Here is a 25,092-nt window from a genome sequence, read left to right on the forward strand (position 1 = left end):
CGGGGATTTGGGGGGGGTAAAGACATCGTATGGCCGCAGGGATGCAGCGAATCATCTTTGCTCTTAAGGCTGAAGAGCATTCTGAAATAAAGAGGTAATTTTTAAGGCTTCAGACTCTTTAAGCCTGCTCTGCAGTGAACTCAGTTGTCAGTTGAAATAGATAAATGTAAAGAATAAGTTTATTAGTTCTACTTTTTACAAGGGAGCTGTTAAGGTACCTATACATCTAGCGATGATGGGCAGATTCAACCAAGAGACAAATCTCTCTCTCATCGAATCTGATTAGAGAGATTTGCTGGCTGCCCATACACCACATGGCGATTCCCGATCAATTTCATGCTGAAAACTATCAGGAATTGGCCTTGTGACGCCGCATCCGACCGCCTCGCCGATGCTGTCTGCCCTTATGTTTAGTGTGCCCCCCAGGCTCCCTCTGCTGTCCATACACGCGCGCCCCACATGGTTGCCTAGTAAGAGCGCATGTGTGACTTCACACGTGACACACTTGTCCACGTTACTAGGCAACCATGTGGCGCGCATGTATGGACAACGGAGAGAGCCCGGAGCTAGCGGAGGCCAAAGACAGGTAATGTATAGAGTGCACTGGACACCAGGGGGCACAATAACCTCCTGAGCGTTATGCCGCTCAGGAGGTTTTACTAGCCTGAGTCCCCATGATTAATTTCTTCAATCAAATGGCTTCAAAAGGTTTAGCTAGCACTAGGCTAGCTAGTATAGGTGGCCAGCACCCCCCGATCACCTGTGATCCCCCATCCAGCTTATACATTACCCAGCCTGGTTCCAGCGATTGCCGCAGCATCCCCGCACAGCTCTGGTCTTCTCTATGGGGAGGATCGTACATGACGTTTCTGGCACCACGTGCAGTCAAGATCCTCCCCATAGAGAAGACCGGAGCTGTGGGGGGGAGGCTGCGGCGATCGCTAGAACCAGGCTGGGTAATGTTTAATCCCATTCTGATTATAATCGAATCAGATGGTCGATTGGCTGCCAAGTCGCCTGATGTTTGGCCACCTTAAATCTGTACATAACTTTGTCCATGAGATTTGAGCTTTTGTGTATTTAGTGTACTGTCTTTTTTGAGTTTCCTGTAACAATGCATACTATAAATATTATATGGCCTGATCTACAATCATCAGATACTTTTGCTGGCTGTTATGTCAATTGCTGATAAAAGGTACTAAATTATGGAGAACCAGATCCAGCTGGATTTTTATATTTTTGTAAATAAAGGAATCTTAAAAACCCTGTACTGTATTGAAAAAGCACTACAAAGCACAGTATTGTCTTCTTCAAATGGAAAATATTTACGGATTATCAATTCCACATGGCCAAAAAGTAAGACTGATGATGCACCACTTCAGTGCAATGGCTGGGGCCATAAAAGTATTCTCTTGTGCCCTGAAAGCTAAAACTGCTTGAAACTATCTGCAAGTGGGATTGTATTCCTAAAATAATATTGGTGTCATATAAACCAACAGTTTTGGATTATGTATGTCTAACTACTGTTGTGAAGTAATAATGGGTTTTACTTTTTGAACCTGTAGACGTAATAACCTGCAAATACCTTTTAGTTAAAGAAGGAAATGCAGTGCTTTGTCGAAAGAGAGAGCTTTAGTATTTCTTTAGGCCTATGTGAAAAATTCCTGGTGGGGTATAGCTGTCCATAGCTTTACAGTGTACCTTGTATAACTATTCCTGGTCAGTGCAGTTTCTAGGCTAAAATGTGTAAAAATTGCGCCCCCCCCCCCCGGTATAGGTAGCCAACTATAGGTCCCGCCCCCCCAAGTATAGGTGGCCAGGCATAGGTGAGCCAGTAAAGTTGCCCCCGTATAGGTTAGCCAGGTAGTTGCCTCCAGTATAGGTAGCCAGTATAGTTGCACCATTCCCCCCCCCCAGTTTAAGTTAGATAAGTAGGTGCCCCCAGTACAGGTTAGCTAGGTAGGTGCCTCCAATATAGGTAGCCAGTATAGTTGCCCCCAGCATAGGTTAGATAGGTAGGTACCCCCAGTATAGGTTAGTTAGGTAGGTGCCCCCAGTATAGGTAGCCAGTATAGTTGCCACCTGTATAGGCTAGCTAGGTAGGTAGGTGCCCCCAATACAGGTTAGATAAGTGCCCCCAGTATAGGTTAGATAGGTAGCTGCCCCCCAGTATAGGTTAGATTAGGTAGCTGCCCCTCAGTATAGGTTGGATTAGGTAGGTGCCCCCAGTATAGGTTAGATTAGGTATGTGCCCCCAGTAAAGATTAGATAGGTAGCTGCCCCCCAGTATAGGTTAGATAGGTAGCTGCCCCCCAGTATAGGTTAGATAGATAGCTGCCCCCTAGTACAGGTTAGATTAGGTAGGTGCCCCCCAGTATAGGATAGATAGGTAGCTGCCCCCAGTACAGGTTAGATTAGGTAGGTGCCCCCCAGTATAGGATAGATAGGTAGCTGCCCCCAGTATAGGTTAGATAGGTAGCTGCCCCCCCAGTATAGGTTAGATAGGTAGCTGCCCCCGAGTACAGGTTAGATTCGGTAGGTGCCCCCCAGTATAGGATAGATAGGTAGCTTGCCCAGTATAGGTTAAGTTGGTAGGTGCCCCCCATAATGGCGTAGGGAGCCAGAGCCACGGGGAGGGCAGCCCGACCTCTTCCTCCCTCTCCTCTCCCGGCCGCCCTCCGTGCTCCCCCCTCGGACTGCAGCAGAGTTAGCGTGCAGGGAAGCGCTGCTATACACAGTTACTCACCTCCCTGGATCCGATCGCCGCTCACGCCCTGCTGGTCTCCTCTCTGCAGTGTAGCCGCTGATACACACACTGCTTCCTGTTTACGCTGGAGCCAGGGAAGGTAAACATTGCAGGCGCTCCTGCGCCACAGCTAATGTCCTTGCCGACTGTGGTTTTGGGCGTTTCCAGCGCTGGATCGCTGAGGTTTAGGAGGATGGGATATCTTCAATAGGATCCAGAGGCTTCCCCCTCCTGAGGTAAGTATCCACTGGTGGGTTGGGGGGGGGGGGGGTATTTTTCTTATAGATTATATTTAAAGAGAACCTGAACTGAAAATAAAAAGTCAAAATAGCCATACACATGTCCTACTTACCTCCTGTGTAGTCTACTTCTCAATCTCTTTCTCCTCTCCTGCATCCCATTTGTCCACTGTGATCAATAGTATTCTCCATCTTCCATTTTTAAAATGGCCATTACCCCATAACAGCTTCACCCACTTGAGCCATAGGGAAACGTGGACATTACCTTGCACATTCAGTTGTAACTGACAGCTGCTGATCTACAGTATAACTGACAGCTGCTGATATATGACTGACAGCAATTGGTATATTTCAGTTCTGACAAAATATTGTCAGAACTGGAAGAGATCACTGTAAGAAGAAAATGGTGAGCTTCTGAGAGGAACTGACGGCGAGGTTAGTACGTTATATTCATTTGCAGCTACATCACGTGTTTATTTTAAATAATTTTACTCGCTTCAGGTTCCCTTTTAAGGTACTTAAATATAATGCAATAAGTGCAATTTTATTTAAATGGCCCACTGAGTAATAATGGACAGGGTGATGGCTTTACCTCGTCTACATTAGTCTAAATTATCACTTTCTCATTTACTTTAGAAATATGTATACCTGTTGAATGCACGGATGTTTTTAACTTCACAGGTGTTTTAAAATGGTTTGTTTCAGGGCGTGTCCTGATCTGCGCCAGTGACGATCGCACCTGTGCTCAGCTCAGAGAGTACATTGCTGTGGGAGCAGAGGCACTGTTGATGAGGCTCTACAACAAGACTTTCGGAAAGGATGAAAAAGCAGCAGGCATCTGGCTGAAAAACAGAAAAACCGCTGAGAACAAGGAAGCGGGGGCTGCTGGGAAGAAAGCACAGGACAAGAAGGCTAAAGAAAGAACAGCCAAGCAGAAGAGGAACTGCAAGAAAGCAGAACTGACTCTGACACAAATGATCGGGAAGCCAGAAGATGATGATATGGGAAAAGAACAGGAAGAAGTTCAACTGAAAGAGGAAAGCAGCATGGAATATAGCATAGAAGAGCCAAAATATGAAGATCTGCAGTTAAATTTGCCTTCAGACTCTTATTATGGCATCTTAAAGGAACCCCTCACTGTCATCCACCCCTTGCAAGGCTGTAGTGACCCCTATGCCCTTACTAGGGTATTGCATGAAGTGGACCCAAGATATGTGATTCTATATGATGCCGAAATCAGCTTTGTTCGTCAGCTTGAAATTTACAGGGCCAGCAAGCTGAAAACATTAAGGTATTTGATATAAACAATTTAGAATTTGAATTGAACGATGTGAGTAATGTAGTACTGTGTCTTCTATGAGTACATAAAGGAGAAATGAGAGCATGAATGACAATGGCAAAATAATGCATTAAAACAATTGCTATATTTCTGGCTGCTTGTTTTAGGAGGGTTGCATTGCCTAGCAGGGAAAAACACAAAAAGTTGTTTTCTTTAGTTAGTGTGCATAGTTATAACCTTAAAGTGAACCAGAGATTAAGCGCCCTCATGTATTTTACCATATATATCAGTGGGAACATTAGAGAAAACACCTACTCTGCTCTCTTTCTTTCTTCACTGTTTAGCCTGCTTGTTATCAGCCCTGATAAAATCCGTGACTGAGCATTCAGTCTGGCTTGCTCAGGAATCATTATAGCTGAGCCATTATAGCAGAGCCAGAAGGGGGCAGGCTTGGGCTTGAAAAAGACAGAGAAGACTCAGCTATAATGACTCCTGATGAAAGCCAGACTGAATGCTCAGTCGAGGATATTATCAGGGCTGGTAACAAGCAAGCTGAGCAGTAAAGAATGAAACAGAGAGCAGGGTAGGTGTTTTCTCTAATGTTCCCACTGATATATGTGGTGAAATACATGAGGGTGCTTCGTCTCTGGTTCACTTTAAGGCTTGCACATATAGTTACGTTGCTGTGGAATGCCATGTGTTATACAAGAATGGGCGGCATCTGTATTGCTCTCTCTTGCAGCACTACCCCATTTAACTATACCGAATGGGACAGCGCTGTTTTGCACATAGGAATGCATGCAGTACTACATTGTGGAAACACAACTGCATAGTGCATAAGTGTGCCCATCAAACAGTATGATAGCAAAAGTCCCTGTTATCCAGAACTCTCAACCGGAAGTTTCAACTAATCGGCATGCCTGAGGAGATGACAGGGACTGTGTTTTGGGGGGTTTGCAGGGAATAAGATACTTACTGAGCCTCCAGCACCATCTTTTAACCTTTCTGTAGCTCCTAGCAGCTTTCCAGCATCTGTGTACGGCTCCTGGGATGTCACGTGACCTGACACCGGTCAGGTGACACGCCAGGAGCCATGTATGGAGGATGCCAGAAAGCCACCAGAAGCTACGGGAAGGTTAGAAGACTGTGCTGGAGGCTCGGTAGTGTTTAATGCTGCACGGTAGGGGGTGAGGTTTGTGCTGTTTAGGCCAGTTGCTCAAGCAACCGGCAAGCATGGATACAGGGGACTTTGCTGAATTTATGCACTGTCTGATGTGCCTCCATATCATACACTGATGCTACCGCTGAAATCCACATGGCACCACCATAGTGTGCACAAGCAGTTAGCCCGGTATCTACTGCTTGTGGCACCTTTAGAATGGATTTCTGTTTGCTATGCAGAGTTTTGCCTGGTATTCCATTCATGAAATTTTAAGTGCACCTGTAAAATCACCTTTTAGTACCACTAAGGCAGTAGTCAAACATCCAAAGTCCACTCGCCACCTCCTAAGTGATGATAGCTCTTTCAATAAAACATACATTTCTTGAAATAAAGTTAAAATCGGCATTAAAAAGGGAGATGCATATCGGGACCTCCTGCTTCAGGTAGTAAGCCTTTCTTCACATTGAACAGACCCTCAGCTAATTTTCCTCATTTAATTATTAACAACATTTCTATAGCGCTTTTCTCCCATAGGACTCAAAGCGCTTAGGCTCTCTCAGATTCAGTAATTGGTAGTAGGATGAAGTTAACACAACAAAATTATATTTCTGCAAATGCCAAAATGAACAGGTGGGTTTTCAGTCTGGATTTAAAGAGACATTGAAGCCTCTTAAAATCCCACTTTTTATTCAATATTTAACTTCAGCACTTTCAGCTCTGCTAAAATGCTGCAACTCCGCAGCAGAAAGCTGTTTGCAAACCCCCCAAATGCCGGGCAAAAATCCATTCTTGGTTGTAGATTTTGCTGCCCGGGGAGGCAGAGCTTTGAGCTGCAGCTCTGCCTCCATTCACGTCAATCCCCGCAGATCTGCGCCTCTCCCCCGCCCCTTTCAGCGAAGGAAGACTTAGAGGGATGGGGAGAGGCGACGATCAGCGGGGATTGACATGCATGGAGGCAGAGCTACAGCCCAAAGCTCTGCCTCTATGAGGAAGCGCTCCCCGCAATTTCCCACGTGGATTTGGGGGGTTTGCAAACAGCTTTCTGCTGCGGAGATGCTGCGTTTTAGCAGTGCTGAAGTTAAATATCGAATAAAAAGTGGGATTTTAAGAGACTTCAGAGTCTCTTTAAAGGGAACCTTAACTGTAAAAAAAAAAATAATGAGTTTTACTTACCTGGAGCATCTACCAGCCCCCTGCAGCCATCCTGTGCCCTCGCAGTCACTCATGGCTCCTCCAGTCCCCCACCGCCAGCTAGTTTCGTTTTTGCCGACTGGGAGCCGGCCGCCAAGCGTACGTTTTTACGCCTCCCTGCTGGTGCAGGAAGCTATTGCAGACACCAACAAGTACATTTTTACGCGTTACGGGTGTAATGCGTAAAATTTTACACATTACACCCGTAACGCGTAAAAATGTACTTGTTGATGTCTGCAATAGCTTCCTGCACCAGCAGGGAGGCGTAAAAACGTACGCTTGGCGGCCGGCCGACTCCCAATCGGCAAAAATGAAACTAGCTGGCAGCGGGGGACCAGAGGAGCCATGAGTGACTGCGAGGGCACAGGATGGCTGCAGGGGGCTGGTAGATGCTCCAGGTAAGTAAAACTCATTATTTTTTTTACAGTTAAGGTTCCCTTTAAACACGTCCAGAGATGGAGCTGTCCTGATCTACTGAGGTAAGGAGTTCCATAATGTAGGAACGGCATGACAGAGGGCTCTGGGACCAAAAGTTTTGAGGTGGACTCTGGGTATGACAAGATTATTGGAGCCTGTTGATTAGACCCCCCCCCCCCCCCACCCCACATGCTATGTTGTGCAACCCTGTGCTCCGTTATGTCTCCCTTCCCTTATCACCAATGTATGCATCCCTATTTATTGTCCAGCGCTGCATGATATGTTGGTATGCTTGTGGATTGAGCATGCCTACCTTATTAAAACAGGTAATAACTGCAAACAGTATTTTTGGGATATATCTGCTATTCAGTGCATTGCAACCCTGCTATACCGCTGTGCATTTTTATATATTTTTCACTTTTGTTTGTTATAGAATGCAAAATAATATTTCTAGCCAAAAGCTTTATAATTCTGTTATTATGATTCATAAACCTTTTCCACACTATGCAGCCAGCAACATGACATCCTATTTTTTTCTATTAGCTTTACAGCATCCAGTGGTACTTGCATTCCTATTGTACACTGAGCACAGCCCCAATTACTGTCTAGTAAGTAGGCAGGTGATAGAGCAAGGCTTTTCAACCTGTGGTACCACCGGTGGTACTTTGCTGTTGGCCAGGTGGTACACACCAGCTTTGCCTGCCACTTTATTGCCCGCATGCCACTTGTCCTGGTCCCGTCCTGCCTCCACAAAGTTTGGCTCCTCCTCCCTCGCTCCTTGCTGTGCTGCTCTGCGGCATACTTCAGACCTCAGATCAGTGAGGAAGAGACAGCCAGGCGACCGGTGCACAGTAATGGCGCAGATACAGAAAGTGACATCACTGCTCACTTCCTGCATTAGAAGTATAAGCGCCGTCACCGTGCACCGTTTGCCTGGTTGTCACTTCTCTGCGGCTGGCTTACCGATGATCTGAGGTGAGAACTATTCCGCAGGGCAGCACAGCAAGGAGTGAGTAAGGGGGGAGCCGAACTTTGTGGTGAGTCACTGCCTAGCTCTCTGGTGGTGGGACTAGGCTACCTATAATTATGCAGGAAGGAGGGGGGGGGGGGTGAGCACTGTAATAACAGTGCAGGAGATTTGGGCGCAGCCAGCGCCATCATAGGCCGAAATAGGAATTACGGCTATAGCGGCGCACAGTCAGTAACTTCTGCGCCATCAGAAGACCGTGCTGAAGTTGCTTTTAAAACACTGCAATTTGGCTTCCAGCAATAGCTGTATACCAGCTGCATCCTGCGCCCAATCTCCCGGCGGGCAGTTCATATGTATGCGTGTGGGGGTGGGAGGGGGGGAACTTGCAAGGCTACCTATATTGGCAATCTACCTACAGATTGCCAATACTGACAATATGAAGGCTTGCAATCTAATTGTAGTCGGTTTCCCCACCAATGTCTCCTACTTTTCCCCTCTCATATGCCCTCTTTTTTTCTTAACGTGTACCTGTAAGAAAATAGTGCCCCGGGGGGTACTTACCTCAGGGAAGGGGAGGCCTTTGTATCCTAAAGAGGTTTCCCCCTTCCTCCACAGTAGAAGGGATCCAGCTCTGGGAGCCCCAAAGTTCTCCTTGTCAGTGTGTGCGCATGCGCAGTAGTATTTGTTTTCCTTGACTGCAGTGCTTGAGTTTAGATCTTCTTTAAAGAGGTTCTGTGGGATTCTAAAAATCAATCAAATAAGCTGACACTTATCTGGGGCTTCTATCGGCCCCCTGCAGCTGTAATGTCCCGTGCTGTCCTCCTACGATGCTCCATTTCCCGCCGCCGGTCCCGGTTTAATATTCGTCTAAACAGACGAATAATACAATACAATAATACAATACCATAACATTTGTAAAGCGCTTTTCTCCCATAGGACTCAAAGCGCATAGTTGTGTCTCAGATTAATACAGGGTTGCAGGCTGGGTTGTGTTACAGAGGAGATAGTCAGATGTTCATGAATGCCAGACTGAAGAGGTAGGTTTTCAGTTTAGACTTAAAGAGAATCTGAAGCGAGTATAAAACTCGCTTCTTCTCTTATATTCAGCAGGGGCATGTATGCCCCTGCTAAACCGCCGCTATCCCGCCGCACAACGGGGGTCCCTTACCCCCCAAATCCCCTCCGTCCTCGCCGGGGATCTCTTCCTGGTGAGGCAGGGCTAATGGCCGCAGCCCTGCCTCTCACGCGTCTGTCAGTACGTATCTCCGCCTCTCGCCCGCCCCTCTTCCTTCACTGAGAGGGGCGGGGAGAGGCGGAGATCCGCCGCTGATAGACGGCGCTGAGAGCCAGGGCTGCGTCCGTTAGCCCTGCCTCTAGGAGCAGCAAAATCTACGACCAAGTTGATCGTAGATTTTGCAGGGGGGAATTGAAGGGTAAGGGACCCCCGTTGTGCGGCGGCATAGTGGCGGTTTAGCAGGGGCGCACATGCCCCTGCTGAATATAAGAGAAGAAGCGAGTTTTTTACTCGCTTCAGTGTCTCTTTAAATGCTTCCAGGGATGGAGCTGTCCTAATTGGGTGTGGCAGGGAGTTCCAAATTGTAGGGGCAGCATGACAAAAGGCTCTGTCTCCAAAGATTTTGAGGTGGACTCTGTGGGTGACCAAGGTGTTATGTCCTTTTGATCTAAGATTGTGGTGGGTGTGATGCAGTTGCAACAAGTCCTTCAGGTATCCAGGGCCCAGATTGTGCATGGATTTGAATAATGTTAGCTCCTGCTCGCGTCATCGGGAGCTTATTGCACAGCCGCAGTGTAATAATACGTGTGATTACACTGGGACCGGCAGCGGGGTACGGAGCATCAGAAGAGGACGGCGTGGGACATTACCGCTGCAGGGGGCCGATAGAAGCCCCAGGTAAGTGTCAGCTTGTTTGATTCTTAGGATGCAAAATAACTCCTTTTTAAGTGAGAAGGAGATGGTGGCTGCTATATTAATTTCCTTTTAAACAATACCAGTTGCCTGGCAGCCCTGCTGATATATTTGTATGCAGAGGTTTCTTAATAACACCAGAAACAAGCATGCAGCTAACTTTGTCAGATCTGACAATAATGTCAGAAACACCTGATCTGCATATGCTTGTTCAGGAGCTGTGGCTAAAAGTATTAGAGGAAGAGGATCAGCATGATAGCCAGGTAACTAGCATTGCTTAAAAGGAAATAAATATGGCAGCCTCAATATGCCTCTCACTTAATTTCTCCTTCAACTGCTCACTTTTTTCACTGTAGTGGTCCTTTAAACAGTTGAAATTTGACAGTTGGAAAATGACAGTTTAAATAAGAGTTAGAAAAGGGCAGTTGAAATTTGGCAGTTGAAAAATGTCAGTTAGAAAATGACGGTTGGAAAATGACAGTTGGAAAATGGCAGATAAAATTTGACCGTTAGAAAATGAGCTAGAAAATGACAGTTGGAAAATGGCAGTTGAAAAATGACAGTTGGGAACTGGCAGTTGAAAATTGACAGTTGGAAAATGGCAGTTCAAAGTTGAAGGTCATTTTTCAACTGTCATTTTTCAACTGCAATTTTCCAACTGCCATTTTCTAACTCATTTTCCAACTGTCATTTTCCAACTGTCATTTTTCAACTGTCATTTTTCAACTGTCCTTTTTCAACTGTCCTTTTCCAACTGTCCTTTTCCAACTGTCATTTTCCAACTGTCATTTTCCAACTGTCATTTTCCAACTGTCAAATTTTAACTGCCATTTTCCAACTGCCATTTTCCAACTGTCATTTTCCAACTGCCATTTTTCAACTGTCCTTTTTCAACTGTCCTTTTTCAACTGCCATTTTTCAACTGCCATTTTTCAACTGTCATTTTCCAACTGTCGTTTTCCAACTGCCGTTTTCCAACTGCCATTTTCCAACAGCCATTTTCCAACTGCCATTTTTCAACTGTCATTTTCCAACTGCTGTTTCCCAACTGTCGTTTTTCAACTGCCATTTTCCAACTGTCATTTTTCAACTGCCATTTTCCAACTGTCATTTTTCAACTGCCATTTTCCAACTGTCATTTTCCAACTGTCATTTTCCAACTGCCATTTTCCAACTGCCATTTTCCAACTGCCATTTTCCAACTGTCAAATTTTAACTGCCATTTTCTAACTGTCATTTTACAACTGCCAAATTTTAACTGTTTTTCGACTGACGTTATTTTCCAACTGTAATTTTTCAACTTACATTTTTCGACTATCCTTTTCCAATAGTTTCCTTCTTCCTTTCCTATTTTATTTCTTTCGCAAACACAAGCCTTGAGATCCTCAGTGTTGAATGTTGATTTGCCACCTCATTTTGTGTTTTGGGGGCTAGATTTGCATCACGATTTGCACAATTTAAAACTGGCTATCTCTAACAGTGACAGGTGTCAGATATGGTGGCTGGATAGTGCAATGGTTGCTATGGTGGCTGGATAGTGCTCTGCCTCTGATGTAGGAGACCTGGGTTCAAATCTTGGCTCTTGCTATTCAGTAAGCCAGCACCTATTCAGTAAGGAGTTCTTTGGGCAAGACACTAACACTGCTACTGCCTACTGAGTGCGCTGTAGTGGCTGCCGCGCAAGTCCGACAGGAGAAAAGCGATATACAAAAAATGGAATTATTATATGGATAACTGTAGAGAGGGAGTGGAGGAAAAAGCCTATGTTGGCTTTTTATCTTCTTATCTTGCTTCCAGTCTAATGACCCATTTATTATCTTCAACTTTCATAGTGGTTCTCTTTCCTGGCTAGCAGCACTTTTAGCCACCTTTAAAACTTGTCCACACATTCTCTAGCTCAGTGTTTGGTACTTGTGTTCCTCCACGATGGTGACTCTCTCTTTCTTGGTTTATTTCAAATGTATTTATTTATTATGCATTGTGGTGATTTATTGTTGCTGAGTTGTTTTTCAGATGAACTTGCACTGTTTTTTTTCTTGATAAAGAGGTACTTTGTTGCTTTGGAATTTTGGATCATCTTAATTACAGAATGAATTACAGATCTGTCTGTACCAATTTTTTGAAATGCCAACTATTTACTTCTCTTTACAAAAATGTATGGCACGTGTGTTGCTCTGCATGGCAGTATTAATTGAAATGAGTCAGCACTGTGTTGGCACAGAGATGCATGCAGCAGCTCATTGTCAGAGCACACTGCTGCACAGCACGTGAGAGTCTGAGACACATTACTGAAATAAGCTCAGCAATGCAGCAGTTCATCCTGACCTTCCTGGTTGTTATCAAATTACCATTTTAAAGGACCACTATAGTGAAAAGGTAAGCAGTTAAAATCTTTCAGAACCAACATGTTTTGGACTAGTCGAGTTCCTCATTGGGGATACAAAGGATTTTCTTTGCTTTTTAAAATAATTTCCTAAATGGCAGTTGCTAAGTCTAACTGCCAAAATAGGACCAGCCAGCGTCCCTACTCGCACACTATTTTGGCAGTCAGACTTAAAATGGCCGTTCAGCAAATGCTTTTGAAAACAAAGGGAAACCCTGAGACTCCATCGTGAGGAGATCGACTAGTCCAAAACCTGTTGGTTCTGTCAGCTTTTGAAGCGGACCTAAACTGAAAGCTTCCTCTCTGCTCTAAGGAGATAAGCAACAGCATCATAACTTTAAAGAAAAACATTTCTTTGTTACAACTTACAGAAATCTTAAGCCCAATCTACACAATACGATTCTTTATACGATTCGATTACGATTCTATTTACGATCCGATTAAATCCGACATGTCCGATTGGGATTCAGTTCGATTTGCCATTGTTTTGCAATGGCAAATCGAATTGAATTGAATCGAAACCCGATCGGACATGTCAGATTTAATCGGATCGTAAATAGAATCGTAATCGAATCGTATAAAGAATCGTATCGTGTAGAATGGGCTTTACAAAAACCCTGCAGTGTTTACTTTCTGGTGTACTAGGAGCACAAAAGGGTTAACCTCCTGTGTTTACAAATTAACCCAAACTATGGCATAGAGTGGCACACCTGACAGCCCTAATTTACACTTTCTGTTTACTTGTTGATAAGGCCTAATTTGTCAGGCTAATCTCTCTAGATCTGGGCTTTGCACCTGTGGTACGCTTGCCAACTGTGGTACTTTGCTGTTGGCCAGGTGGTACACACCAGATTTGCCTGCCACTTTTTTGTCCACCTGCCACTTGTCCTGGTCCTGTCCTGCCTCCATAAAGTTTGGCTCCCCCTCCCTCACTCCTTGCTGTGCTGCCCTGCAGCATACTTCAGACCTCAGATTAGTGTGGAGGAGACAGCCAGGCCAACGGTGCACAGTGATGGCACAGATACAGAAAGTGACATCACTGCTCATTTGAAGTATACATGCTGTCACCATGCACCGCTTGCCCGGCTGTCTCTTCACTACGGCTTGGATTACCGATGATGAGGTGTGAACTATTCCGCAGGGCAGCACAGCAAGGAGTGAGCAAGGGGGGAGCAGAACGTTGTGTGTTAAGCGCGTGGGGGGGTGGAACTTGTGTGGCTACCTATATTGGCAATCTACCTCTAGATTGCCAATACTGACAATATGTAGGCTAGCAATCTAATTGTAGTTTTTTTCCCCACCAATGTCTCCTACTTTTCCCCTCCCAAATGCCTTTTTTTCTTACAAGTGTACCTTGTAAGAAAATAGTGCCCCGGGGGTACTTACCTTAGTGAAGGGGAGGCCTTTGTATCCTAAAGAGGTTTCCCCCTTCCTCCTCAGTAGATGGGATCCAGTGCTGGGAGCCCCATAGTTCTCCTCATCGGTGTGTGCGCATGCGCAGTAGCTGCTCTCTGTTCAGCAGAAACAGCCAAGCCTGATCGCATCCAGTCTACTGTAGAGGCACACTGGTGGTACTTGAAAGTTTTCAAGCAATAAAAGTGGTACAATTAGTGGAAAGGTTGAAAAGCCCTGTGATAGAGGACAAGTCAGGCAAAAATTTGGGTGCACTAGGTGCCACCATAGGCCGTAATGGGAATTACTGCTATAGTGGCGCTCAGTCAGTAATCTGGGTGCCGTCAAGAGATGGAGCCCAAATAAAAACAGTGTAATTCGGCCGGCAGCAATAGCTGTAAGGCAGATTACATCTTACCCTTCAGTCCACGGCATCCTGGAGGGGAAATAATAATTGACTAATGAGAATTTTACTTGAGTAGGGTGAGATGTTTCCCGGCTTTACGCTGCAGCCACATTTCCCGGCACCTTAATTACATGTACAGGATAGAGGATGCTATAAAACTGAAACGAGTTTGGCACGGTTACCTGTCTGGCAGTGCAGTCTGGATGAGTTGTGTAAGTCACGGTATTGTTTTGGCAAGACTAATAATCCTTTGGCAGGTATAACAGTTCATGTTATGCATTTACTATGAGTGGAATTTTTGTACACCTGATACCATTATTATTCGGTACTTTCCTTAGTTGGCGTGAAGAAATAGCGAGATCTTGCTCATTTCTGCAGAAAATAATGAAAGCGAACTCTGAAATGAAAGGAATATGGAGGTTTCATTTTGAAAGTGTTACTTGCCTGGCTGTTATGCTGATCATCTGCTTCTATATTTTCTCAAACACAGGCCCAGAAGAACGCCATTAAAGAAAATGTGTGACTTTAAAAAAAAAAAAAAAGGGAACAGTTAGGTACTTACCTTGGAAGAGGGATGCCTCTGGATTCTGCAGAGTCTTCCCACGTCCTCCACCACTGGACGCTGGGATCCTCTGTAAGTTTGCAGCCGCACTCCCATCCGTGAACAGGAGCTACCGTACTGCACAGGATGGCTAACGCAGGCACGGTAGCTCATAGTGTAATAGGCAGAGTCCAAGCTGCCCTGTGCTACTGCGTAGGTGTGAGTTGTCTTGTGCCTGCATAGTGCAGCCAGCTCCCGTCAACAAGCCCTTGTTGAGGATGTTTGGGGGGTCCCATCTCTGGAATGGCAGAGTGAGCGGGGGAAGCCTCAGGATTACCTAGAGATTTACCCCTACTAAAGGTACTCACCTTTAGTAGGGGTAAATCTCTAGGTAATCCTAACTTTTTCATTTTTTTAAAGTCACAGGTACCCTTTAATTATCTGAATCATAATTAGCTGCAGGGCATCGCCATTATTTTCTGCCAGCTCCACACAGACGGCATAGCACCTCATTACTATGCTAGTCTTCGGCACCTCCATGCCATGGTTGCCAGTGGACAGCTTGTCACGGGTGTGTGGGAAAAAGACCTATTTCACGTATTAGAGGCGCCAGCAATAAGTGGTGATGTCTATAGACAGATTTAGTTTCTATAAGTTTGGTAATATGAGTAACTCAGTGGTGCGGTTTGGGGCAGTAACCTTCCTGCCTGCCTGGAGTTACTTTGTAATGTTTCCTGTGCTTGTCTTGATATTGTACTTTCCATAACTATTTTTCATTGTCTATTTTGCAGGGTTTATTTCCTCATCTATGGAGGCTCTACAGAAGAACAGAGGTATCTCACTTCTCTGAGGAAGGAGAAAGAAGCATTTGAGCAGCTGATCAGGTGACACCCGCATGTCTATGTAGCTATCGCTTTTTTGGACTAGGCCATCTCTCCATGGGGGATTCTCAGCATTACCTTTATTCTTTACAAAAGCACTCCCTCCATACTCCCTTGCACACTATTCTGTTCAGTAAGTGTTTTTGAATATATATAAACAAATTTGAGAATCCCCCATTGGAAGATGGACTAGTCCAAGATCTGCCAGATTTTTTCACTACCTACTGTAACCACCAGTAGCATAGGAACATTTTTTTTAATGCATTTTACTCTGGGACAGTTGTACATTTACATGTATGTATGTATTTTAAATGTTACATTTTTTTGCGATAGTTGTCCTTTAAATGGATACTGTAGGGGGGTCGGGGGAAAATGAGCTGAACTTACCCAGGGCTTCTAATGGTCCACCGCAGACATCCTGTGCCCGCGCAGCCGCTCACCGATGCTCCGGCCCCGCCTCCGGTTCACTTCTGGAATTTCTGACTTTAAAGTCAGAAAACCACTGCGCCTGCGTTGCCGTGTCCTCGATCCCACTGATGTCATCAAGAGCGCACAGCGCAGGCCCAGTATGGTCTGTGTCTGCGCAGTACACTCCTGGTGACATCAGCGGGAGCGAGGACACGGCAACGCAGGCGCAGTGGTTTTCTGACTTTAAAGTCAGAAATTCCAGAAGTGAACCGGAGGCGGGGCTGGAGCATTGGGGAGTGGCTGCGCCAACACAGGATGTCTGCGGGGGACCATTAGAAGCCCCCCGGGTAAGTTCAGCTCATTTTCCCCCGACCCCCCTACAGTATCCCTTTAAAGTGGTCTAACACCCAGCATTTCAACTTTGCTTTAAAAGATTGCTTACAGCTTAGAAACTATTATGCCAGATTTTTTTTTAGCAGAAATTCACTGAATGGGTTAAACATGACATTTTAGTGCTGCATTTAGCTAGAAATCCTCCTCCGTGCTGAGGTTTATGCTGGATACACACCATGACTTTCCGCGTCGAATGCGTCCGTCGATACGCGTCGATTCGATTATTTCCGAGCATTTCCAAACGAATTTCGATGATTTTTAGGTCGATTGGCATGTAAAGTATGGCAAATCGACCTAACGATCCATCGAAGCTTGAATCGGACATGTCGGAAATAATCGAATCGACGCGTATCGACGGCCGCATCGAACGCTGAAACGCATGGTGTGTATCCAGCAGTAGATACAAATGTATCTATTTACAATGTAAATAAACAAACGCCTCTCTGAGAAAGCACAGAGGGCTTCTCAGACAGGCTTTTCAGAGGTCTATTTGCATTCCAAACAAAGATACATTTGTAACTAAACCTCAGCACAGATGCGGATTTCTAGCTAAATGCAACACTAAAATGTCATGTTTAACCCATTCATTGAATTTCTGCTTTTAAAAAAAAGCATAATAGTTTCTAAGCTGTAAGCAATCTTTTAAAGCAAAGTTAAAATGCTGGGTGTTTAGACCGCTTTAAGATGCCTAGAATGATGGCTAACCCGAACCAATATTTACCTTTCATTGGTTTCACCCCTAGTGCTAAGTCCTGCAACCCATAGCTGAACGCCATACACTGTAGCCAATAATGTATGGTGTTCTGGTGTCCAAATCTGTACGCCTTGCATTGCTGAGCTGCTAACTTGCATTGTTTCTATCATGGCAGCATATAAACTAGTATCTAAATGAACTGCTTCTTCCATATGCTTGCTTTTTATTTACTTTAGTACACAAACTTAATAACAGTCCAGGGGGAAGTCCACTGCTCTACCACCCCACCCCCTTTAGGAGTTAGGACCAGGGTAAGCCAAATCAATATGAAAGTGCTGTAAAAATGGACTGCTTGGACCAGACGGAGTTAAAATCATAGCTATGAGCAAGGGCTGACTACTACCTGACACACGGCTGTACCTTTGTTAAAGTTTGAACATCACACAAAAAGCAGAGTGATTTCAATCTCGTCTTGTCCGAGAAGTCCATTTTCCTGCACAAATTTTAAAACAGTTGGCTAGTAAAAAATGACATACGGTTATTTCATGTTAAATTACATGTGACTTATTGGGAGGAAAGTTGACAGCTGTGCTTGCTTGCAGGGAGAAGGCTAGCATGGTTATCCCTGAGGAGAGAGAGGGACGAGACGACACAAACCTGGATCTGCAGAGAGATGTGACACCAGCATCAGCTGCTACTGATACACGCAAAGCAGGTGACTATAAAGTATTACCATCCATACTGCTTAATATTATATTAATGTATTGTACACTTTTCCAGAGTCCCAATGTATGTTTAATCTGTTAAAAGATTCAAGAAGTCTGTGGCATATTAGCCGATCCTCAAGTGCGTGACAATAGGCCCTGTGACCTTGCAGGGGAGTGGTCCTGGGGTACAGAGTAGAGCGGTAGCAGAGCTTCATACTCTATCTCATTCTGATGGCAGGACAGGTCCTCTTCACTTTCTCTTCAGTGTAGCCGCCATGCAGCCCTTCACCTTGCTACTCCCAATGCCTGTCACAAGGCATGCAGCGTTAGAAGCAGCAAAGTGATAGGCTACACAGCAGCTACACTAAAGAGAAAATGAATAGGACCTGTCCCACCGCCAGAATGAGGTGAAGTATGAAGCTGCTCTGCAAGATTTGGGGGGAGGAGGGTCCAGGAGCTGTATAGACCGAGGTGTTTAGGAGGGGGGCAGTATAAACAAAGCATTGTTGTTGTTGTTGTTTTTTTTTTTTTTTTTAAACCTTCTTTTTATCACCACTCAGAAGTGCACAAATGTGGTTACTTAAATGAGCAGTGGCATCCCTCCTACTGCATTGTCAGGTGCTTGTAGACCAGGACAGATGGCGCCACCCAAACATACAAAAGTCTACAGAATGGCCAGCACACCGGACTGCTATTGTGGGTCATTTAATTCATCATCCTGCAAAATATCCAAAAATTTGAGAGAATCCACTTTTCCAGTCACTTTAATTCTAGCTGCGTGTGTAAAATACTAATATATAGAAGAGTGTTCTGGAGTAGGCACTCAAAAGACAAAAGGGAAGTCTGTGAGCCAAAAATAGTGTCGTAAGTCAAGCAGCATAATAACACAATACCCGGGTACTCCCAAGTAAGGATTGTCAACTGGGCAATCACAGAATAGAATAATGGGCTTGTCCCACTCCCAAGACTGAAAATTTGGATAAAAACTCAACCTCTCTACTCAAGGTGAGCAAGTTAATATAACTAAGTAAGAAGGCAAATAAAATATAAAATAATTCAAAACATTCTACAATTTGAATTATTTTATATTTTATTCCTCCTGACTTAGTTATATAATCACCAAGAGATATACGGTATATGGAAAGCAAAGTATACTCAACTCCTTGAAAGGGGCACTGTGCATGCTACTAGACAACGCAGATTAGACACTGCATATATAAATAGACACTGGGGAGGGGACACTGCATATATAAATATACACTGAGAAGTGGACACTGCATATATAAATAGACACTGGGGAGGGGACACTGCATATACAAATAGACACTGGGGAGTGGACACTGCATATACAAATAGACACTGGGGAGTGGACACTGCATATACGAATAGACACTGGGGAGTGGACACTGCATATACAAATAGACACTGGGGAGTGGACACTGCATATACAAATAGACACTGGGGAGGGGACACTGCATATACAAATAGACACTGGGGAGTGGACACTGCATATACAAATAGACACTGGGGAGTGGACACTGCATATACAAATAGACACTGGGGAGGGGACACTGCATATATAAATAGACACTGGGGAGGGGACACTGCATATACAAATAGACACTGGGGAGGGGACACTGCATATACAAATAGACACTGTGGAGTGGACACTGCATATACAAATAGACACTGGGGAGCGGACACTACATATACAAATAGACACTGGGGAGTGGACACTGTATATACAAATATACACTAAGACGTGGACACTGCATATATGAATAGACACTGGGGAGTGGACACTGCATATACGAATAGACACTGGGGAGTGGACACTGCATATATGAATAGACACTGGGGAGTGGACACTGCATATATGAATAGACACTGGGGAGTGGACACTGCATATACAAATAGACACTGGGGAGGGGACACTGCATATATGAATAGACACTGGGGAGTGGACACTGCATATACAAATAGACACTGGGGAGTGGACACTGTATATACAAATAGACACTGGGGAGTGGACACTGCATATACAAATAGACACTGGGGAGGGGACACTGCATATACAAATAGAAACTGGGAAGTGGACACTGTATATACAAATATACACTTCGGAGTGGACACTGCATATACGAATAGACACTGGGGAGTGGACACTGCATATACGAATAGACACTGGGGAGTGGACCATGTATAAACTGCTACACACTGGAGAATGGGCAGCATATATACTGCTAAATACCATACCAATCACTGGGGATGGGACATTGAATAAACTTCTACTCACTGATGAACACCAGGAAATGGACACTGTATATACTACTAGATACCAGGAAATGAACACTTTATATACTAACACCAGGAAATGGACACTGTATATACTACTAGATACCAGGAAATGAACACTTTATATACTACTAAACACCAGGAAATGAACACTGTGGCACATATGCAATTCACTTTTTCACCTGAGTTTTCTCCTAGGTGAAATTTTCAAACTTCAAGCCACCAAGCAAGCAATACTTGAAATAATTTTGATAACACTTTTTCAAGCACTTGTCGGTACTTTTTCCATTGCAAAGTGCTAAAAAGTTATTATAACTCAAAGATGAAAAGTTATTTCCTAGGTGAAAAAGTGAATTGCATATGGGCCTGTATATGCTGCTTGACAATGAGGAAGAGCTATCAGACACCATCTATACTGCTAGGAGGACACCTTGTCCATGGTGGTGGGGAGAGATCCACAGTGAGGAGGTAGATTAAAAAGCATAATCTAAGACTTGTATTCATCCTTTCCAACCACCTCATGACTATTATGAAATAGCTGATTTGTTTGTTCTAATACTCTTCTTTTTGGCTGTTTGTCCAGGAGGCCAGCAGAAAAACGTGCAGCACTCCATCATTGTGGACATGCGTGAATTTCGCAGTGAGCTGCCATCTCTGATTCACAGGCGTGGAATTGATATAGAACCTGTCACATTAGAAGTAGGTGACTATATTCTCACCCCGGATATTTGCGTAGAGAGAAAAAGCGTGAGTGATCTGATTGGTTCTCTGAACAATGGGCGCCTTTACACCCAATGTGTTTCCATGTGTCGCTACTACAAGCGCCCCATTCTTCTCATTGAATTTGACCCTAATAAGCCATTTTCCCTCACATCACGAAGTTCTATCCACCAGGAAATTTCAGTGAATGACATCACCTCAAAAATCAGCCTCCTAACCCTTCACTTCCCAAGACTGCGCATCCTGTGGTGTCCCTCACCTTATGCTACAGCAGAGCTCTTTGAGGAATTGAAGCAGAACCGGCCACAGCCTGATGCTACAACTGCTATGGGGATAACTGCCGACTCTGAAACTATCCCGGAATCTGAGAAATACAATCCAGGGCCTCAGGACTTCCTTCTAAAAATGCCAGGGGTCAATGCCAAGAACTGCAGAGCCATAATGAATCATGTACACAGCCTGACTGAACTGACAACATTATCTCAAGAGAAACTGACTGAAATTCTAGGAAATTCAATCATGGCAAAACAACTTTATGATTTTATTCACACGTCCTACACGGAAGCAGTTTCCCAGGGAAAAGCGAAACGTTAAGGGCCTGTCCACTAGGTGCGAATTTGTGCGTGATTTCGGCACACAAATTCGCACAGCAATGATTTCTTATGGGCTTGTTTCTGTAAAAAAAAAAAACTGGCAACCATATTACTATTCTTTAGACGTCACATGCAGAAAACTCACTTGCAATGCGATTTTCTTGTTTCCACATGCGTTTTTGCATACAGGATCAATAGTAGCAATAGAACTTTTGTAAAAATCGTACTAAAAAAAAATGTATGCTAATTTGCTTGTAAAAATTGCGTAATGCAAATTTGCAATCGCATGTGAATTTCACATCCGAAAAATTGCATGCTTCTAGTGGAAATGTAGCTTAAGATGAAATTCATTGTTGATATTCATGTATTTAATATTTGTATTTTGCTTATTTATGTAGACTTTTTTTTATATTTGTATGAACTGCATTCGCTGTTCTATAAGGGAAATCAAATTGTGGGGGGGAAAACACTTAACAATGCATTACAATGGCCAACACTGTACGTGTTAATTTTTTTTACTGAACAACTGTCCCTTACACACTCTAAAGGTACTTTGTCTGGAGAGGAGGAGATGAGTGACTAATGCCTGCCTCAGCCAATAATCCAGCGTGTATACAGTGGCCCCTGACCAGTGACTGCCGCTCAGCCAGCAATCCACCATACGGATCAAGTCAGTCGAGCGACAACCAATACCTTTGTCCTCTGGCTAGCCCTGTCCGCCATGTGACACCAGGTCTTCGCTGCTCCGTTGGCTCTGCCATCGAAACCTGCTGGCTGACTACGCATCTGTACCACCTGGACCCACCAATGTCGCCTGAGGGATCGGGTCCCGATCTCTGTATGATGACATCAGTCAAGCATGTGTACGGGCCTTTAGAATAACAGAACCCCACACATCCACCTCTTCCCTTCCCATTCCAGCTGTGATCCACCTCCCTCACACCCTGACTAGATGGTATTGAGTGCACAATCCAATCATTAAAGTATCAAGCTGCAAAAAAGGGGGTGAACTCCTCATTGTTTGCACAACCTCATATCAACCTGTAGTGCTGTCCCCTAGTATCCCTTGATCTACAATATGTGCTGTCCAGGAGTTTCAAACTTTATCGAACTTTGTGAAATACAATCTATTTAAATACATTACAAAGGACTTACAAGGTGAAATTTTGTAAAAAAAAAAAAAGCAGGGAGGATTAATTTTTTTCATCCACATGGCAAAAGTTAGGTTGTGATTGCTGAATCCAATTGAGGATGAGAACTTTTTCATGGCATAGAAGCATAAAATATACTATAGCAAACATGTACGCATGACAGAGGAAACCTGGTCCTCTCCTCCCAGGAGAAAAACTTTGGAGGTCAAAGGGACAGGCCTACCCATTATCTTTCTTATTACCGTACTCCGTTTCTCCCAATAAAGCTTGATCTGATGGCAGGTCCAAAACATTTAAAAATATGTACCAGTATTATTCAAATATCTGAGGATATATACATGATTAAGTTTCTGTGGGGTACAATACATAGAAATGTAATCTGTATAAGTCTGTCTTTCGCAGATACAGTAGAGTCTCGGTTATCTGCCACCGATGGGAATTGGCTCATGACAGAAAAGTGTGATTTCTGGTTGCGTGAAACTCGATGTTAAAAATAGACCTAGCTAATATTCCTACACCCCACTCCATATACAAACCATGAACTCTGTATTAAATGTTAAAATACAGTAATTTAAATTATGTTAACCTTTGGGGAGCCGTGGAATCCAGTCTTTAACCCCCTTGGCGGTACAATAAATCCGCCAGGGGGCAGCGCAGCACTTTTTTTTTTTTTTAAATTTTTCTTTAAAGCATGTAGCTAGCCTAGTGCTAGCTACATGCTTCCCCCCTCCCTCCGCTATCCCTCCCACCCCCTCCGATCGCCGCCGGCGCCTTTACCCTACATGGAATCCCGTTCTGTTCGGGATTCCCTGTATGGGCTTGCCCGTCGCCATGGCGACGATCGCGATGACGTCATCGTCGTCGTGACGTCAGCGGGCATTCCGATCCACCCCTCGGCGCTGCCTGGCACTGATTGGCCGGGCAGCGAAAGGGGGGGGGGCGGCGCGGATAGCGGCGAATCGGCGGGCAGCGGCGGCGATCGTCATGCACACGCAGCTAGCAAAGTGCTAGCTGCGTGTAGCAAAAAAAAAAATTATGTAAGTCGGCCCAGCAGGGCCTGAGCGGCACCCTCCGGCGGCTTACCCCGTGTCTAGCACGGGGTTACCGCTAAGGTGGTTAAGCAACAGCAGAGCCCACAAACAGCCTAAGAAGTTGGCCTTCACCACTGTAATGCCGGTGAGCGATGCTGGTTGGTTGAGACTGCTGATGACGCTCTATGTTGCTATGCAGGGAGGCGGAGGAATGATGAAGCAATGCATGTGTGACATCATGTGGAGTGCGGGGGGAGCTGAGGGAACAATGGGATCGGCCGTCACTGGGAGTGAGGTTATCCACCAGGTGGATTGCCCGCTGGTTGAGGGTCACACGGCTGTGCACACACGCCTCATTATTGGCTGAGGCAGTCTTTATCCGCCACCTCAGCCAACTTTAGTCAGGTGTGTGTAAGAATTGTTTGCTCATCAATAGTGAGGAAATCTGCAGGAAAATGCTAATCAGATACCAGTTAGAGGTTACAAAATTAAGGCCCCTTTTCCATGGGAGGCTAAAGGTGGTGAATTTACCACCCTTCAATTGCTCTCATGCACTGGCCAGCTCCTTGCTTGCACTTGGCATGGGTGTTGGAAAGACAGCCCCCCTATAGAGTTACATGCTATGCTCAGATGTGACAAGTCACTTGCCATCAGGTCAAATCCCCACATGTAAAAAATGGCATGCGTTTTGTAACAAAATACTGCCATCCGTTTTCATGAAATTGCCCGAAAATTGCACAGCTCAGGCATCCATGGAAAAGTGGCTTTAGGGAAAGATCTAGATATGAGCAGCAGTGTTTCTGTTCTTTTCTCCAGTATCTGTACTGTAAATCAATGTAGCCATAAGAGAAGAGATGTTTCTTTTCCTAAAAAAAAAAAAAAAAAAAAAAAAAGTAAAAAAGAAACAGAACATGCTTTGTCATAATCAGTTCCCATGCCATTAATTGTACGCAAGAAAATTCTATATTCGTTGGCATAATCACAAAAATAACAAGCATCCTTGGCTTGTCTGGTGGCCAAGAATTGAACTAGCTGATTAACTCTTACATATGTGAATTCTTTTCTAGAGCACAAAGCACGGACTAGTTATTACATTTATTAAAAAAGAAACTCCAATGAAGAACAAATGAAACTATTGAAGGCATCAGACAGATCCATTTCTGCTCTTTGTGTATGCTTTCATGTACTGTGTACATTTTTAAATGAAGTATGCATTTATAAATCACGTTTCTTACTGTCCTGTAAAGTAGTATACTTGTAGTAAAGTACAAAACAAAAGTGTCTGAATTTCAGCTTGTGTGGTGAAAGTATAGCTGATTGGAGGTAAAGCTGCCTAAGGTAAGCACAGGGGGTTTGTTAATGCTGAATCCAGATACCTCTGTGCTTTGTCTATTCCCAGGGGCATAACAATAGCCCCCATCTTCCCTCTCCCCACCCCAATGCAGAGTAGGGCTGCTGGTCTCCTCCATGTTTCACAGCCACACACTCTTTGCTGCCATTCATCAACTCCCGATCACATGACTGATGAGTCACATGATTGGGAGCCAGAGGATGCCAACACAGAGT

General features: G+C 44.6%; 1 protein-coding gene across 4 annotated transcripts in view; it reads left to right on the forward strand.

Annotated features, from left to right (window-relative positions):
• Positions 1 to 24,807, forward strand: part of ERCC4 (ERCC excision repair 4, endonuclease catalytic subunit) — a 162,603-nt gene extending 137,796 nt beyond the window's left edge. For 3 of the 4 annotated variants that reach the window (XM_068244717.1, XM_068244715.1, XM_068244716.1), the window contains exons 10-13: positions 3,691 to 4,276; positions 15,445 to 15,537; positions 17,632 to 17,744; positions 20,615 to 24,807. In XM_068244717.1, the coding sequence (XP_068100818.1) occupies positions 3,691 to 4,276; positions 15,445 to 15,537; positions 17,632 to 17,744; positions 20,615 to 21,345 (1,523 nt within the window). In that variant the 3' untranslated portion in view covers positions 21,346 to 24,807. The remainder of the gene's footprint in view (positions 1 to 3,690; positions 4,277 to 15,444; positions 15,538 to 17,631; positions 17,745 to 20,614) is intronic. The other variant, XM_068244718.1, reaches the window with a different exon arrangement.
• The last annotated feature ends 285 nt before the right edge of the window (positions 24,808 to 25,092 follow it).

This window comes from Hyperolius riggenbachi, chromosome 7 (assembly GCF_040937935.1).
Source record: "Hyperolius riggenbachi isolate aHypRig1 chromosome 7, aHypRig1.pri, whole genome shotgun sequence".
In the NCBI taxonomy this organism is placed as follows: domain Eukaryota; kingdom Metazoa; phylum Chordata; class Amphibia; order Anura; family Hyperoliidae; genus Hyperolius; species Hyperolius riggenbachi.